We start from the raw sequence: 16666 nt of genomic DNA on the forward strand, positions 1-16666 counted from the left end.
ACCATGGACAGCAACACACAAATAAAATACGAATCGGCAGGAAAAAAGACTGAATTTAAGACACAAAATCATATAAACAGCAATCGAAAGTCTACAATATCCAACTACGGACTCAGTTTTCAAGATTCCATCTTTATAATACTTATCAATTTATTATTGAAAGAGAACCGATGTCAAGACTGCAACCTATAGTGACTGGCTAAGCATCTCGTCACTGATTCGATATTTCAACTTCACTTGATGTATTTTTCTCTTACCTTTTCTTTGTTGGGTAAAGTTTGAGTCCGGGTAAAAGTGTCTCCTCCGTTTATACTGATGAGTTCACCATCTACTGGCGGAAACGGTGCGGGGAAAACCACTACGTCACTCTTGAGCGTGTCTGAGCTGAAACACACGTCATACTGCTGAGTAGATTTTGAGTAAGACCAGCTCCCGTCAGGGTGGGTGGTGATCATTGGGGCGCCGTACCTGCTGAAAGTGCCGTCTGTCCTGTGGCATCTGACAGCTATTAAACTGATGAGGCTCAGCAGGAAGATGACTGACACCGCCACAATGGCGATCAGCAGATACAGGTTTAAATCAGAGAAGCTGTCCTCCTTTATGGGCACATGTCTGAACTGAGTCTGGATGTCAGCTGTGCTCTCAACCACCACCACATCAATAGACACAGTAGCTGACAGGGAGGGTTCTCCGTTATCAGAAACCAACACCACCAAGGGGTGAGTTTTCAGGTCATTGTCACTCATTCTCCTCTTAGTCCTGATTTCTCCGGTGCTGGTTCCCATACGGAAGAGGTTGTTTCCTTTGGGCTCAGACAGGTGATAAGAAAGCAGCGCGTTGTATCCAGAGTCTGCGTCTACAGCCCTGATCTTTGCCACAAAGTATCCCGCTTCAGCAGAATAGGGGATGCTCTCGCTGTTAACGGAGCCGTGCTCAGAATAGGGCGCGAGGATAGTTGGATTATTGTCATTCTCATCCAGGATCAAAACGTTCACAGTCACATTGCTGCTGAGCGGAGGAACACCAGAGTCTGTGGCCTGAACTTTAAACTGAAACGTTTTCAGCTCCTCGTAGTTAAAAGACTGCAGGCTGACTATATCTCCAGTCTCTGAGTTGATGTTCACCATTGTGGAGAGCGGTAGTGAGTTACTGCTGTTGTGTAAAAACGAATAGCTCACGTGACCATTTTGATTGATGTCAGCATCGATTGCTGAAACAGTTTTAATAACTGCTCCTACTGGACTGTTTTCTTTCACATAGACATTAATAATGTTTTCTGTGAATAGAGGTTTGTTATCATTCACATCTGAGACGTGTACATTAATAACGCTCGTGCTGGAGAGAGGTGGGCTGCCCTCGTCTGTAGCAGTGATGCTGATATTATATTGAGATGTTTCCTCTCTGTCAAGAGGACCGTCCACCACCAGAGAATAGTAATTCTTATAATTGGACTCTAACTTAAATGGGACGTTATTGGAAATTTTACAGTTCACCATCCCATTCTTACCTCCGTCTTTATCAAACACTGAAACAAGTGCAATAGCGGTGCCGATGGACGCGTCCTCTTTCACAGTGTTTAACAATGACGTGACTGTAATTTCAGGGGCATTGTCATTAACGTCCAAAACTTCAATCAGTAATTTGGCATGTGAAGTCATCGGCGAGGAAGCTCCATCACTGGCTTGTACTCTAATCTCAAAAGCATTATTCTCCTCAAAGTCGATGTTCTTTATATTTGTTACAGTCCCTGTTTTTACATCTATAGCAAATAGATTCGTTTGTTTTCCACGGCCCACTTCACTGAAAGAATATAAAATTTGTCCATTCGAGCCTGCATCCAAATCAGTTGCATTCAATGCTATTATAGATGTGCCTATCTTTGTATTTTCATAAACACTGGCTTTATACAATGTTTGGCTGAATATAGGAGCGTTATCATTAATGTCTAAAACATTTACATTTATGACCATAGTGCCTGATTTAGCAGGAGTTCCTCCATCTATGGCTGTCAGTATAAGTCGAAGCACGGACTGTTTTTCTCTGTCTAAAGCCTTCTGAAGCACTAATTCGGCAGTGACGCCTTCCGCTTTATGTGTAGCGAGAGAGAAATGTTCATTTTGACTCAGCTTGTAGGTATTTACTGTATTTTTACCGACGTCTGCATCGTGAGCTGGATACAGGGGAAATTTAGCTCCTGCCGTTGTGCTCTCAGTGATATTAATTGCCTGTGACGGTCTTTGAAATGAAGGTGAATTATCATTTACATCCAAGATGATAATTTCAATTCGGTACAGTTTTAACGGGTTATTAATAACTGCTTCTACGCTAAGTGAACATTTGGGCTCGTCTCCGCAGAGTTCCTCTCGATCTATTCTCTCATTAACATACAGGGCGCCAGTCTTCAGATTTACCTCGAAATATTTGGTCTTTGATCCAGCAACGATCTGAAACATGCGAGACTCCAAATCCTGGACATTGATGTTCAGATCTTTCGCGATATTTCCCACAACAGTGCCCACGTTTACCTCCTCTGAGACGGAGTAAGAGAGCTGCCCGGACACCGCTTTCCAGTAACAATCCAGCAGCACAACCAAGAGATAAATCCACACAGAGCTCGTTCTGCTCGGAAAATACATTATTCCACACATCGAGAGACAGCATGAAGGCCACTCTGGAGATGACGATACAACAACCAGGTCAAGATCACTGAAGAAATAGTCCAAAGAAATATTTCGTCATTCTGTCCACCAAACAACACGACCGTTCTTTGTCGTCCGACCTCTCCTTGTAACAAAGCCCACAGACACATCATCCGCTGAATCTGGGAGGAGCCCTAAGCCATCGAATAGAGCGTCTAAATGTGATGGTCTGCAGTGTCCCCGTGTGGACATATGTCATAACTACACGCTACATTAAAAATGGTAAAAGTGGTTAGTAGTGACCATTCCCAATCCTCCATAAACATCAAGCAATAACCAAAAACGTTCAGACTACCGATAACTAAAATTCACATTGTAAGTGACTGTAAGATTCAATCGAAATTGTTTTTGTATGAATACAACTATGAAATATGTCAAATATTGTTCAAAACTTATGGACACATGTATGTGTTAATATATACAAGGAAGATTGTGCACTCCAGCAACGTTTTGTCCTGTAGTATGTTCCCGGAATTGCATGAAATGTCAGCACCACGGATAGCGACGCAATAAGAAAATGTGAATCGGCAGAAAATAGGACTGAATTTAAGATAAAAAAACATTCTAACAACAATCGACAGTCAACATTATCAAACTTCCATCCCAATATTCATGATTACATGTCTATTATGCTTTCTGCCATTAAAGGATAACCCATGTTAATGTCAAGAAAAATTATTGCACTGAGCACTTTAACTTGACATAAAACCAAGTATACATTTCGTTACTGATGCGATAATTATAGTTTACTTGATACATTTTCTTACCTTTTCTTTGTTGGGTAAAGTCTGAGTTCTTGTAAAAGTGTCTCCTCCATTTATACTGATCAGTTCACCATCTACAGGTGGAAACGGTGCGGGGAAAACCACTACGTCACTCTTGAGCGTGTCTGAGCTGAAACACACGTCATACTGCTGAGTAGATTTCGAGTAAGACCAGCTCCCATCAGGGTGGGTGGTGATCATTGGGGCGCCGTACCTGCTGAAAGTGCCGTCTGTCCTGTGGCATCTGACAGCTATTAAACTGATGAGGCTCAGCAGGAAGATGACTGACACCGCCACAATGGCGATCAGCAGATACAGGTTTAAATCAGAGAAGCTCTCCTCCTTTATGGGCACATGTCTGAACTGAGTCTGGATGTCAGCTGTGCTCTCAACCACCACCACATCAATAGACACAGTAGCTGACAGGGAGGGTTCTCCGTTATCAGAAACCAACACCACCAAGGGGTGAGTTTTCAGGTCATTGTCACTCATTCTCCTCTTAGTCCTGATTTCTCCGGTGCTGGTTCCGATCCGGAAGAGGTTGTTTCCTTTGGGCTCAGAGAGGTGATATGAAAGCAGCGCGTTGTATCCAGAGTCTGCGTCTACAGCCCTGATCTTTGCCACAAAGTATCCCGCTTCAGCAGAATAGGGGATGCTCTCGCTGTTAACGGAGCCGTGCTCAGAATAGGGCGCGAGAATAGTTGGATTATTGTCATTCTCATCCAGGATCAAAACGTTCACAGTCACGTTGCTGCTGAGCGGAGGAACACCAGAGTCTGTGGCCTGAAGTTTAAACTGAAACGTTTTCAGCTCCTCGTAGTTAAAAGACTGCAGGCTGACTATATCTCCTGTCTCTGAGTTGATATTCACCATTGTAGATAACGGTATGGAGTTACTATTACTCTCTATAATTGAATAGCTCACCTGGGCATTTTGATCAATGTCTGCATCCACGGCAGTCACTCTCTTAAGAACAGCTCCTACTGGACTGTTCTCTTCTAAATAAACATTGACAAAAGTGTCTGAAAAACGCGGCGGGTTGTCATTGACATCAGAAATATAAACTGTAAGGTCGCTGGTGCTCGTGAGAGCGGGGCTTCCATCATCTGTAGCTGTGATTGTGACATTATAATATGAAGCACTCTCTCTGTCCAGCTGTCCGTCCACTACTAAAGAGTAATAATTTTTATAGTTGGTTTCTAATTTGAAGGGGCCTACATTTTTAATATCACAATGAACTACTCCATTTTTACCTCCATCTCTGTCCAGGACTGACACAAGTGCAACAGCCGTACCTATTTTTGCATCCTCTTTCACTTTGTTGATCAGTGATGTCACAGATATTTCAGGTGTGTTGTCATTTAAATCCAACACCTCTATTAGTACTTTGCACTGTGCTGCCATTGGCGGAGAGCCTTTATCAGTTGCTTGCACGCGGATTTCAAACGCCGGGTGCTCTTCAAAGTCAATCTTTCCTTTAACTGTCAATAATCCTGTTTTTTCATCAATCTGAAATATTTCCAAAATATGGTCTTGATCTTTGCTGCCGAGTGAGTATGAAATCTCCCCGTTTGGCCCTTCATCTGCGTCTGTTGCTGTTACTGTTATCACTGATGCACCAAGCGGTACATTTTCAGTAATGCTTGTTTTATACAATGATTTGGAAAATACTGGCACGTTATCGTTGACGTCTAAGACGTAAATTATTATCTGTGAAGTACCAGATTTCGGAGGTGTGCCGCCATCTACAGCAGTCAGTGTGAGTTTAATTACAGGCTGTTTTTCTCGGTCTAAAGGTTTCTGGAGGACGAGCTCAGCAGACACACTCTCTCCTTTGTTCACTGATAATAAAAAGTGTTCATTTTGATTTAGCTTGTACGTACTGATACCATTTTTTCCTACATCGCTGTCATATGCAGACAACACGAGAAATTTAGTCCCAGGTAGTGTGCTTTCAGCTATTTCAATACTCTGCGAATTAGTAGTGAACGACGGATAATTGTCATTAACGTCTAGAATATTTACTTCTAGCCGATAAAGCTTCAACGGTACGTTTAACACAGCCTCTAAGCTCACTGTGCATTGTGTTGCCTTCGCACAGAGCTCCTCTCTGTCTATTCTGTCACTAACAAAGAGAACGCCAGTCTTTAGATTTACCTCGAAAAAATTTCTTTTTGATCCGGTAACAATCTGAAACATACGAGACTCCAAATCATCGATGCTGAGGTTTAGATCCTTGGCTATATTCCCCACAGAAGTCCCAGGATTCACCTCCTCTGATATGGAGTATGAGAGCTGCCCGGACACCGCTTCCCAGTAACAATCCAGCAGCAAAAATAACACGTATGCCACCACAGGACTCTTGTTATTTGAAGACATAATCCAACCCGACGTGAATCCAACATAGAAACAAATCTAAAGGATGTCGATAATTGGGAACGTGTTTTCCCCTTTCTTCTAATTTGTCCACAGTGCAGATAATGCTCCAGCCTTCTCTCTGTGCCTCTGCGTCTCTTTGTGTCGAAGCCCTACAAGGCATCATCACGCTCTTAATCTGGGAGGGGCCACAGGATTTTAATATTATAGTGTCTGTGTTATGGTCTGCAGTGCCCCCTCATGGCCTTGTGGACTAATTACATAACAATCCACAAGCCAAACAGTATGACATTACACAATCCATCCCTCGTTAATACTCGTTACCAAATGAGCATTTTTAAAATGAACACAAAGCAGGGAAATATCAAGTTGCTTTCTTAAATTTTTTTTTTTAGTTAACTGGTCTTATTATTATTTTATACAATTTGTATCTATTTCAAAATAAGGGTGAGGTGGTATGCTTACGCTTTTGACTGATAAGCAATAACAGGCAAACAATAATTTGCAATGTATGGTAAATTGACTAAGAGCACAACATTTCAAAGAGTGATTGCTGATATGCTAAAACAGCCGTTTACGCTAACTGACGGAGTTGGCAGAAAAACAATAAGTAATTTATATTGCAGCAAAATAACGGAGATTGGAAACCACAAAACAGCCAACATTGCAAACTCAGCCGTTAAATCAATTGTGAAAACTAGGCACAAAACAAACAATCTCCTTGCAGTGCCATTTTGAAAGTTGAAACTCTGAACGTGATTTATACTTGTCTACAGCACCATAGACAGCGACTAATGCATTGGCTCAGAAAAGACTAGTTTACACGTTGAAGACAATGTGAGGCACAAAACCTCTTCACATAATTAAGTTGGAGAAATAGGGCGAAACCATTTTTTCCCACAACAACCTGTTTTACTTTAGTAAACATTTTACAAGTATACAAGAAAATAGGCACAACAAACTACGTACGAATGGCAAAAGTGAGCTTATATTGTTTAAATTGGTAGGCCATTACAGACGTTTTTCTCTTACCTTTTCTTTGTTGGGTAAAGTCTGAGTTCGTGTAAAAGTGTCTCCTCCATTTATACTGATGAGTTCACCATCTACAGGTGGAAACGGTGCGGGGAAAACCACTACGTCACTCTTGAGCGTGTCTGAGCTGAAACACACGTCATACTGCTGCGTAGATTTCGAGTAAGACCAGCTCCCGTCGGGGTGGGTGGTGATCATTGGGGCTCCGTACCTGCTGAAAGTGCCGTCTGTCCTGTGGCATCTGACAGCTATTAAACTGATGAGGCTCAGCAGGAAGATGACTGACACCGCCACAATGGCGATCAGCAGATACAGGTTTAAATCAGAGAAGCTGTCCTCCTTTATGGGCACATGTCTTAACTGAGTCTGGATGTCAGCTGTGCTCTCAACCACCACCACATCAATAGACACAGTAGCTGACAGGGAGGGTTCTCCGTTATCAGAAACCAACACCACCAAGGGGTGAGTTTTCAGGTCATTGTCACTCATTCTCCTCTTAGTCCTGATTTCTCCGGTGCTGGTTCCGATCCGGAAGAGGTTGTTTCCTTTGGGCTCAGAGAGGTGATAAGAAAGCAGCGCGTTGTATCCAGAGTCTGCGTCTACAGCCCTGATCTTTGCCACAAAGTATCCCGCTTCAGCGGAATAGGGGATGCTCTCGCTGTTAACGGAGCCGTGCTCAGAATAGGGCGCAAGAATAGTTGGATTATTGTCATTCTCATCCAGGATCAAAACGTTCACAGTCACGTTGCTGCTGAGCGGAGGAACACCAGAGTCTGTGGCCTGAAGTTTAAACTGAATCGTTTTCAGCTCCTCGTAGTTAAAAGACTGCAGGCTGACTATATCTCCTGTCTCTGAGTTGATGTTCACCATTGTGGAGAGCGGCAGTGAGTTACTGCTGTTGTGTAAAAACGAATAGCTCAAGTGACCATTTTGATTGATGTCATTATCGATTGCTGAAACAGATTTAATAACTGCTCCTACTGGACTGTTTTCTTTCACATAGACATTAATAATGTTTTCTGTGAATAGAGGTTTGTTGTCATTCACATCTGAGACGTGTACATTAATAACGCTCGTGCTGGAGAGAGGTGGGCTGCCCTCATCTGTAGCAGTGATGCTGATATTATATTGAGATGTTTCCTCTCTGTCAAGAGGACCGTCCACCACCAGAGAATAGTAATTCTTATAATTGGACTCTAACGTAAATGGGACGTTATTGGAAATTTTACAGTTCACCATCCCATTCTTACCTCCGTCTTTATCAAACACTGAAACAAGTGCAATCGCGGTGCCGATGGACGCGTCCTCTTTCACAGTGTTTAACAATGACGTGACTGTAATTTCAGGGGCATTGTCATTGACATCCAAAACTTCAATCAATAATTTGGCATGTGAAGTCATCGGCGAGGAAGCTCCATCACTGGCTTGTACTCTAATCTCAAAAGCATTATTCTGTTCAAAGTCGATATTCTTTTTATTTGTGACAGTCCCTGTTGTTTCATCTATAACAAACAAATCACTTTGTTTCCCCCGGCCTAGTTTACTGAACGAATACAACACTTGTCCATTCGGACCTGCGTCTAAATCAGTAGCATTTAACATTATTATCGATGTTCCTATCTTTACATTTTCAAACACACTTGCTTTATACAACGTTTTACTGAACACAGGAGCGTTATCGTTGATGTCCAAAACATTAACTATAATGACCAAACTGCCTGATTTAGCAGGAGTTCCTCCATCAATCGCAGTCAATGTCAGTCGAATCACAGACTGTTTTTCTCTGTCTAAAGCTTTTTGCAGGACTAATTCTGGGGTTACACTCTCTCCTTTATGTGTAGCGAGAGCGAAGTGTTCATTTTGGCTTAGCTTGTAGGTATTAACTGTATTTTTACCGACGTCTGCATCGTCAGCTGGATGCAGGGGAAATCTGGCCCCCGTTAATGTGTTCTCTGTAATGTTTATCACCTCTGACGCGCTTAGAAATGACGGTGAGTTATCATTTACATCTAAGATTATCATTTCAATCCTGTACAGTTTTAAAGGATTATTAATAACCGCCTCTACGCTAAGTGAACATTTGGGCTCGTCTCCGCAGAGTTCCTCTCGATCTATTCTCTCATTAACATACAGGGCGCCAGTCTTCAGATTTACCTCGAAATATTTGGTCTTTGATCCAGCAACGATCTGAAACATGCGAGACTCCATATCCTGGACATTGATGTTCAGATCTTTCGCGATATTTCCCACAACAGTGCCCACGTTTACCTCCTCTGAGACGGAGTAAGAGAGCTGCCCGGACACCGCTTCCCAGTAACAATCCAGCAGCACGACCAAGAGATAAATCCATACAGATCTCGTTCTGCTCGGAAAATACATTATTCCACACATCGAGAAAGAGAATGAAGGCCACTCTGGAGAGTATGTTAAGACAACCACCAGATCATGATCAAGGAAGAAAGAGTCCAAAGAAATATTTCGTCATTCTCTCCACCAAACAACACGACCGTTCTTTGTCGTCCGACCTCTCCTTGTAACAAAGCCCACAGACACATCATCCGCTGAATCTGGGAGGAGCCCTAAGCCATCGAATAGAGCGTCTCAATGTGATGGTCTGCAGTGTCCCCGTGTGGACATATGTCATAACTACATGCTACATTAAACATGGTAAGACTGGTTAGTAGCAACCATTCACTATTCCCCTTAAACATGAAACAATTGCAAAAACCAGAAAATCAAGCAATAACCAACGATGTTTAGGCCACTGTAACTAGAATTCACATTATTTATAAGAATAAATTGTTCATTAGAAAGTTCTTCTTCATGAGATTATCTGAAGTTTAAAACGAAGCCTTAAAACAGTAACAGTGTGTATCTTGGTGGTGAAATTACAGAAACAGGTTTTTCATATTTTTTTCTAGTCTGAGGTACAAAGTGTAAGATCGAATCGACGTAGTGTTCTTCAAGAAAATCAGTGAAATGAGTATTACATTGTTAAAAACCTATGGACACATGTATGTGTTTATGTATTCAAAAATAATTTTGCACTCCAGCATCGTTTTGTTCTGCATTATGTTCTCGGAATTCCATGCAAGTTTCGGAAGTTGCGTTCAGCACCACGGATAGCGACGCAGAAAGACAATATGAATGGGCAGGAAAAAACAACAAACTGATTTTGAGATAGAAAAACACATTAACAGCATGCGACAGTCTCCAGTATGGGACTACAGACTCAATATTGAGTATTAAATGCCTATAATGATAATGATAATAATTGCTTCCTTATTAAAAAGGAGAACCAATGCAAATGTCATGACTCTAAATAATTATTACATAGCACACAGCTATTTACGTTAAGGAAAAGCAAAGTACGCATCTTGTGACTGATGCGATATCTTAAGTTGACTTGATACATTGTCTTACCTTCTCTTTGTTGGGTAAAGTCTGCGTTCTTGTAAAAGTGTCTCCTCCATTTATACTGATCAGTTCACCATCTACAGGTGGAAACGGTGCGGGGAAAACCACTACGTCACTCTTGAGCGTGTCTGAGCTGAAACACACGTCATACTGCTGAGTAGATTTCGAGTAAGACCAGCTCCCGTCAGGGTGGGTGGTGATCATTGGGGCGCCGTACCTGCTGAAAGTGCCGTCTGTCCTGTGGCATCTGACAGCTATTAAACTGATGAGGCTCAGCAGGAAGATGACTGACACCGCCACAATGGCGATCAGCAGATACAGGTTTAAATCAGAGAAGCTCTCCTCCTTTATGGGCACATGTCTGAACTGAGTCTGGATGTCAGCTGTGCTCTCAACCACCACCACATCAATAGACACAGTAGCTGACAGGGAGGGTTCTCCGTTATCAGAAACCAACACCACCAAGGGGTGAGTTTTCAGGTCATTGTCACTCATTCTCCTCTTAGTCCTGATTTCTCCGGTGCTGGTTCCGATCCGGAAGAGGTTGTTTCCTTTGGGCTCAGAGAGGTGATAAGAAAGCAGCGCGTTGTATCCAGAGTCTGCGTCTACAGCCCTGATCTTTGCCACAAAGTATCCCGCTTCAGCAGAGTAGGGGATGCTCTCACTGTTAACGGAGCCGTGCTCAGAATAGGGCGCGAGAATAGTTGGATTATTGTCATTCTCATCCAGGATCAAAACGTTCACAGTCACGTTGCTGCTGAGCGGAGGAACACCAGAGTCTGTGGCCTGAAGTTTAAACTGAAACGTTTTCAGCTCCTCGTAGTTAAAAGACTGCAGGCTGACTATATCTCCTGTCTCTGAGTTGATGTTCACCATGGTAGATAACGGTATGGAGTAACTATTACTCTGTAAAAATGAATAGCTCACGTGACCATTTTGATTGATATCGGCATCAACTGCAGTCACTGCTTTAATAACGGCTCCTACCGGACTGTTCTCTTTCACATACACGTTAACTAGCTGCTCTGAGAAGTGAGGCGGGTTGTCATTGACATCAGAAACATGAACAGTCACTATGCTGGTGCTGGAGAGAGGTGGAGTCCCTTCATCAGTAGCTACGATAGTGACGTTGTACTGTGCCTGAGTCTCTCTGTCGAGAGGACCATTAACTACTAACGAATAATAATTTTTATAATTTGTCTCCAATTTAAACGGAGCATCATTCGCGATCACAGCTTTTACTGCACCATTTTTCCCTCCATCTTTGTCCAGCACAGACACAAGTGCAATTGCAGTACCTACTTCTGCGTCCTCTTTCACTGTGTTCAATAATGACGTCACAGTGACCTCAGGAGCGTTGTCGTTGAGGTCCACCACTTCCACTAGCACCTTACAATGAGCAGACATCGGAGGCTGGCCTTTGTCACTGGCCTGTGCATGAATCTCAAACGCAGGGTTTTCCTCATAGTCTATCTTACCTCTGACTAAAATTGCTCCTGTTTTGGGATCCATTTGAAATAAGTCTAACACACGATCCTGACCCTTTTTCCTCAAAGAGTATTCTATTTCACTGTTTAGACCCTCATCTGCGTCTGTTGCATTCAGTATGATCACAGTAGACCCTGCTGGTAAGTTTTCATTAACTTGCATTTTGTACAAAGATTTACTGAAAACAGGCGGATTGTCGTTAGTATCTAAAACGTTGATAATAATTTGAGAGGTGCCCGATCTTGATGGATTTCCTCCGTCTACTGCAGTTAGTGTGAGTTTTATAACAGAGTCCTTCTCCCTGTCTAAAGCTCTTTGCAGTACTAACTCGGCAGAAACACTGTCTCCCCCTTTGTGAACCTCTAAAGTAAAGTAATCATTTTTACTAAGCTTGTATGTATTTACAGCGTTCTTTTCAACATCCAAATCCGATGCCTCTATTAGTCCAAATTTCACTCCGGGTAAAGTATTTTCTGAAACATCAAGGGACTGCAGTTGCTCAGAAAAAACGGGTGCATTGTCGTTTATATCTGTTATTGTTATCTCTAAACGGTAAAGCTTCAGTGGGTCGTTGATGACGGCCTCCACATTGACGGTACATGTTGCAGCCTTCGCACAAAGCTCCTCACGGTCTATTCTTTCATTGACATAAAGCACACCCGTTTTCAGATTCACCTCGAAATATTTCCTCTTTGAGCCAGCAACGATCTGAAACATACGAGACTCTAAATCCTGGACATTCAGATTGAGATCCTTGGCGATATTTCCAACAGAAGTCCCAGGGTTTACCTCCTCTGAGACGGAATACGAGAGCTGTCCGCACACCGGTTCCCAGCAGCAATTCAGCAGTACGACCACAAGCCATATCCGACAAAGAATCGTTCTGCTAAAGAAATACATAATTATATCCAACGCAAAAAGGCATAAATCCCAGTCCGACTTCTCCCGTCAAACAGTCGTAATACAAGCAAACAACACGATTCCAGTTTCTAGCATTTTTTCAGCCAGCTTGGAAATGTCTGTCAGCCTTTTTCTTTCTCGCCCTGCGTCTCTTTGTCACAAAGCTCAGAGAAACCTCGTCATCGACCTCTGTTTCTGGGAGGAGTCTGCCTCCTGTAATAACGTTCAGATGTCATGGTCTATAGTGTCCCCATGTGGTCATTTGAAATAACTGCATTCAATCTCTGAAGGCAACACATTGTAGTTAACCTACTATTGAAATTGAGGCACTTCATAATAACAAATATAGCACTGCTCAAATATGTCAGACCATCATAATTCATGCCATTCGTCGTTCTTTTGTCTCTCATCACCCCCACCTCCCACCACTCTGTTATTGTTCTTTTTTTTTTTAAATCCACACCAATATGTAGCACTTTTAATGCCGGCCAAAAGAAACACAAATTCAAGACATGACGTATAGGCATCGAAGTAAAGCATTTAAGCCCATTAAAGACACAGTGGAAGCTGAAACAGCTGATGGAAAATAATATTCGCTTCATGTGTCCTTTTTCTAATTTAAAGCAGGGGATATGAATTTAATGACACACGCATTTACAATTTCTTCTCGAAATATGATGAAACCACGTTTATATCCTTTGTATCAGTAAATACATGTTTTTAAGACAATCCTTATGTCTGTGGTAGGAAACGACTCCTCACTTTTTTTCTATTAAACTAGTTTCCCGCGTTGCCAAACGTTCTCCTTAGGACAGTTTTGTTATTTCAGCACCATGGACAGCGACATATACTTCCTTTTGTGAAGGTTTACGTAGCCGATAAATAAACGCATTATTTTGGCTCGCGTATCATTTATTTCAAGACAAAGCCACAAAACACATTCACGTATGTAGTTTGAAAGTAATTACGTAATTTCACTTCAAGAACAAGAGTTGCTTTCAGCTTCAGGTCTCGAGTGAACAATCATGCGAACATATTGCTATTTTAAGGTTTTCTTACCTTTTCTTTGTTGGGTAAAGTCTGAGTTCTTGTAAAAGTGTCTCCTCCGTTTATACTGATAAGTTCACCATCTGCTGAAGGAAACGGTGCAGGGAAAACCACTACGTCACTCTTGAGCGTGTCTGAGCTGAAACACACGTCATACTGCTGAGTAGATTTCGAGTAAGACCAGCTCCCGTCAGGGTGGGTGGTGATCATTGGGGCGCCGTACCTGCTGAAAGTGCCGTCTGTCCTGTGGCATCTGACAGCTATTAAACTGATGAGGCTCAGCAGGAAGATGACTGACACCGCCACAATGGCGATCAGCAGATACAGGTTTAAATCAGAGAAGCTCTCCTCCTTTATGGGCACATGTCTGAACTGAGTTTGGATGTCAGCTGTGCTCTCAACCACCACCACATCAATAGACACAGTAGCTGACAGGGAGGGTTCTCCGTTATCAGAAACCAACACCACCAAGGGGTGAGTTTTCAGGTCATTGTCACTCATTCTCCTCTTAGTCCTGATTTCTCCGGTGCTGGTTCCGATCCGGAAGAGGTTGTTTCCTTTGGGCTCAGAGAGGTGATAAGAAAGCAGCGCGTTGTATCCAGAGTCTGCGTCTACAGCCCTGATCTTTGCCACAAAGTATCCCGCTTCAGCAGAATAGGGGATGCTCTCGCTGTTAACGGAGCCGTGCTCAGAATAGGGCGCGAGAATAGTTGGATTATTGTCATTCTCATCCAGGATCAAAACGTTCACAGTCACGTTGCTGCTGAGCGGAGGAACACCAGAGTCTGTGGCCTGAACTTTAAACTGAAACGTTTTCAGCTCCTCGTAGTTAAAAGACTGCAGGCTGACTATATCTCCAGTCTCTGAGTTGATGTTCACTATGGTAGATAACGGTATGGAGTTACTATTACTCTGTAAAAATGAATAGCTCACGTGACCATTTTGATTGATATCGGCATCAACTGCAGTCACTGCTTTAATAACGGCTCCTACCGGACTGTTCTCTTTCACATACACGTTAACCAGCTGCTCTGAGAAGTGAGGCGGGTTGTCATTGACATCAGAAACATGAACAGTCACTATGCTGGTGCTGGAGAGAGGTGGAGTCCCTTCATCGGTAGCTACGATAGTGACGTTGTACTGTGCCTGAGTCTCTCTGTCGAGAGGACCATTAACTACTAACGAATAATAATTTTTATAATTTGTCTCTAATTTAAACGGAGCATCATTCGCGATCACAGCTTTTACTGCACCATTTTTCCCTCCATCTTTGTCCAGCACAGAAACAAGTGCAATTGCAGTACCTACTTCTGCGTCCTCTTTCACTGTGTTCAGTAGTGACGTCACAGTGACCTCAGGAGCGTTGTCGTTGAGATCCACCACTTCTACCAGCACCTTACATTCTGCCAACATCGGAGGCTGGCCTTTGTCACTGGCCTGTGCATGAATCTCAAACGCAGGATTTTCCTCATAGTCTATCTTACCTCTGACTAAAATTGCTCCTGTTTTAGGATCAATTTCAAATATATCTAACACGTGATCCTGACCTTTACTTCTCAATGAATATTCTATTTCAGCATTTAACCCTTCATCTGCATCTGTTGCATTCAGAACGATAACAGTTTTACCTGCAGATAAGTTCTCAGGTATGCGTGCCTTGTACAAAGAACTACTGAAAACTGGGGCATTGTCGTTATTGTCTAAAACATTAATTATGATTTGACATGTCCCTGACTTGGGTGGATTTCCGCCGTCGACTGCAGTCACTGTAAGTCTTATAGTACTTTGTTTTTCTCGGTCTAAAGCTTTCTGAAGCACGAGCTGCGCAGACACACTCTCTCCCCCTTTGTGAACGTCTATAGAAAAATAATCATTTGGACTTAGCTTGTATGAACTAACACTGTTCTTCCCAACATCGAGATCTGAAGCGCCGATAAACCCAAACCTCCCTCCAGGCATAGTACTTTCAGCAATGTTCAGAGTCTGCAAATTCTCAGGAAAATACGGTGCATTATCATTTACATCGACTACGTTTACCTCTAAGCGATACAGCTTCAGTGGACTGTTGATCACAGCCTCTACATTGACGGTACATTTTGCAGTTTTAACACAAAGCTCCTCACGGTCGATTCTTTCATTGACATACAGCACACCCGTTTTAAGATTGACATCGAAATATTTCCTCTTTGATCCAGCAACGATCTGAAACATGCGAGACTCTAAATCCTGGACGTTTAGATTTAGATCCTTGGCGATATTTCCAACAGAAGTCCCCGGGTTTACCTCCTCAGATACAGAGTAAGAGAGCTGCCCACATACCGCTTCCAAACAGCAATGCATAAGAACAAAGACTAAATATATCCCGAAAGGGTTCCGTATCCTCCGCGTCGACATGCTTGTATCCAACGTGAACAGATCATGTGGAGTTTAGTCTCCAAAATCCCGTTAAATAATTCAAGATGAAAGCTAAGTGGTAGAATTTAAGTTGTCTACCCTCTGGATGGTAACAGACAAAGTGATGGCCACACAATCCTCTGTTTCACTGCGTCTCTTTCCAACAAAGCCCTGAGAAACATCATCATCCTCTCAATCTGGGAGGGGCCTGAAGCAACCAAGAGGCACATCGAAATGTGATGGTCTACAATGTCCCCGTGTGGTCATTTGAAGTAACTACATTCATCTCTAAAAATAGACAATTAACTCTTTTCTTCTGAAAATTCAGTTCAAAATATGACCAAGTCACAAATCACATGACACCAAAAACTGATCAGTTCCCTTCTTATTCACCGGTCCTTGCTTGTAAAAAAGGAGGATTATTTAAAAAAAAAAAATGCTATTCACGATACTTCCTTTCTCTATTTCCCTTTAAGTTGGGAGTATCCAAAGAGACATAATTTAAATGTGTTGAAAAATTAGGTTTGAATCACTTATAAATACATATAA

General features: G+C 42.5%; 4 protein-coding genes and 1 pseudogene across 7 annotated transcripts in view; all 5 read right to left on the reverse strand.

Moving 5' to 3' along the window:
• Positions 1-16666, reverse strand: part of LOC138597933 (protocadherin gamma-C5-like) — a 456071-nt gene that overhangs the window by 417643 nt on the left and 21762 nt on the right. The window lies entirely within an intron of this gene.
• The window catches only part of LOC138597932 (protocadherin alpha-C2-like), a 139240-nt gene that overhangs the window by 92200 nt on the left and 30374 nt on the right, over positions 1-16666 (reverse strand). Inside the window, exon 1 of one of the 4 annotated variants that reach the window (XM_069669504.1) lies at positions 10295-13521. The exons of the other annotated variants lie outside the window; for them this stretch is intronic. Within the exon in view, the coding sequence (XP_069525605.1) occupies positions 10295-12676 (2382 nt within the window). The 5' untranslated portion in view covers positions 12677-13521. Of the gene's footprint in view, positions 1-10294; positions 13522-16666 lie in introns of those variants that run through there. 4 annotated transcript variants of the gene reach the window in all.
• LOC138598437 (protocadherin alpha-8-like) lies at positions 234-2760 on the reverse strand. Its single transcript, XM_069670226.1, has one exon. The coding sequence runs from the start codon at positions 2646-2648 to the stop codon at positions 234-236; it is 2415 nt and encodes an 804-aa protein (XP_069526327.1). The 5' UTR covers positions 2649-2760.
• Positions 6851-9250, reverse strand: LOC138598438 (protocadherin alpha-10 pseudogene; annotated as a pseudogene).
• Positions 13721-16117, reverse strand: LOC138598440 (protocadherin alpha-3-like). The gene has a single exon (XM_069670229.1). The coding sequence runs from the start codon at positions 16115-16117 to the stop codon at positions 13721-13723; it is 2397 nt and encodes a 798-aa protein (XP_069526330.1).

The sequence above is a fragment of the Semicossyphus pulcher genome, unplaced genomic scaffold (assembly GCF_022749685.1).
Source record: "Semicossyphus pulcher isolate SPU_LCO1_2020_fin unplaced genomic scaffold, fSemPul1.0.p SCAF_2, whole genome shotgun sequence".
NCBI lineage: Eukaryota > Metazoa > Chordata > Actinopteri > Labriformes > Labridae > Semicossyphus > Semicossyphus pulcher.

Coding starts and splice junctions, on each gene's coding strand:
- LOC138598440 (XM_069670229.1), bottom strand. CDS start 16,117: ATGTCGACGCGGAGGATACGGAACCCTTTCGGGATATATTTAGTCTTT.
- LOC138598437 (XM_069670226.1), bottom strand. CDS start 2,648: ATGTGTGGAATAATGTATTTTCCGAGCAGAACGAGCTCTGTGTGGATT.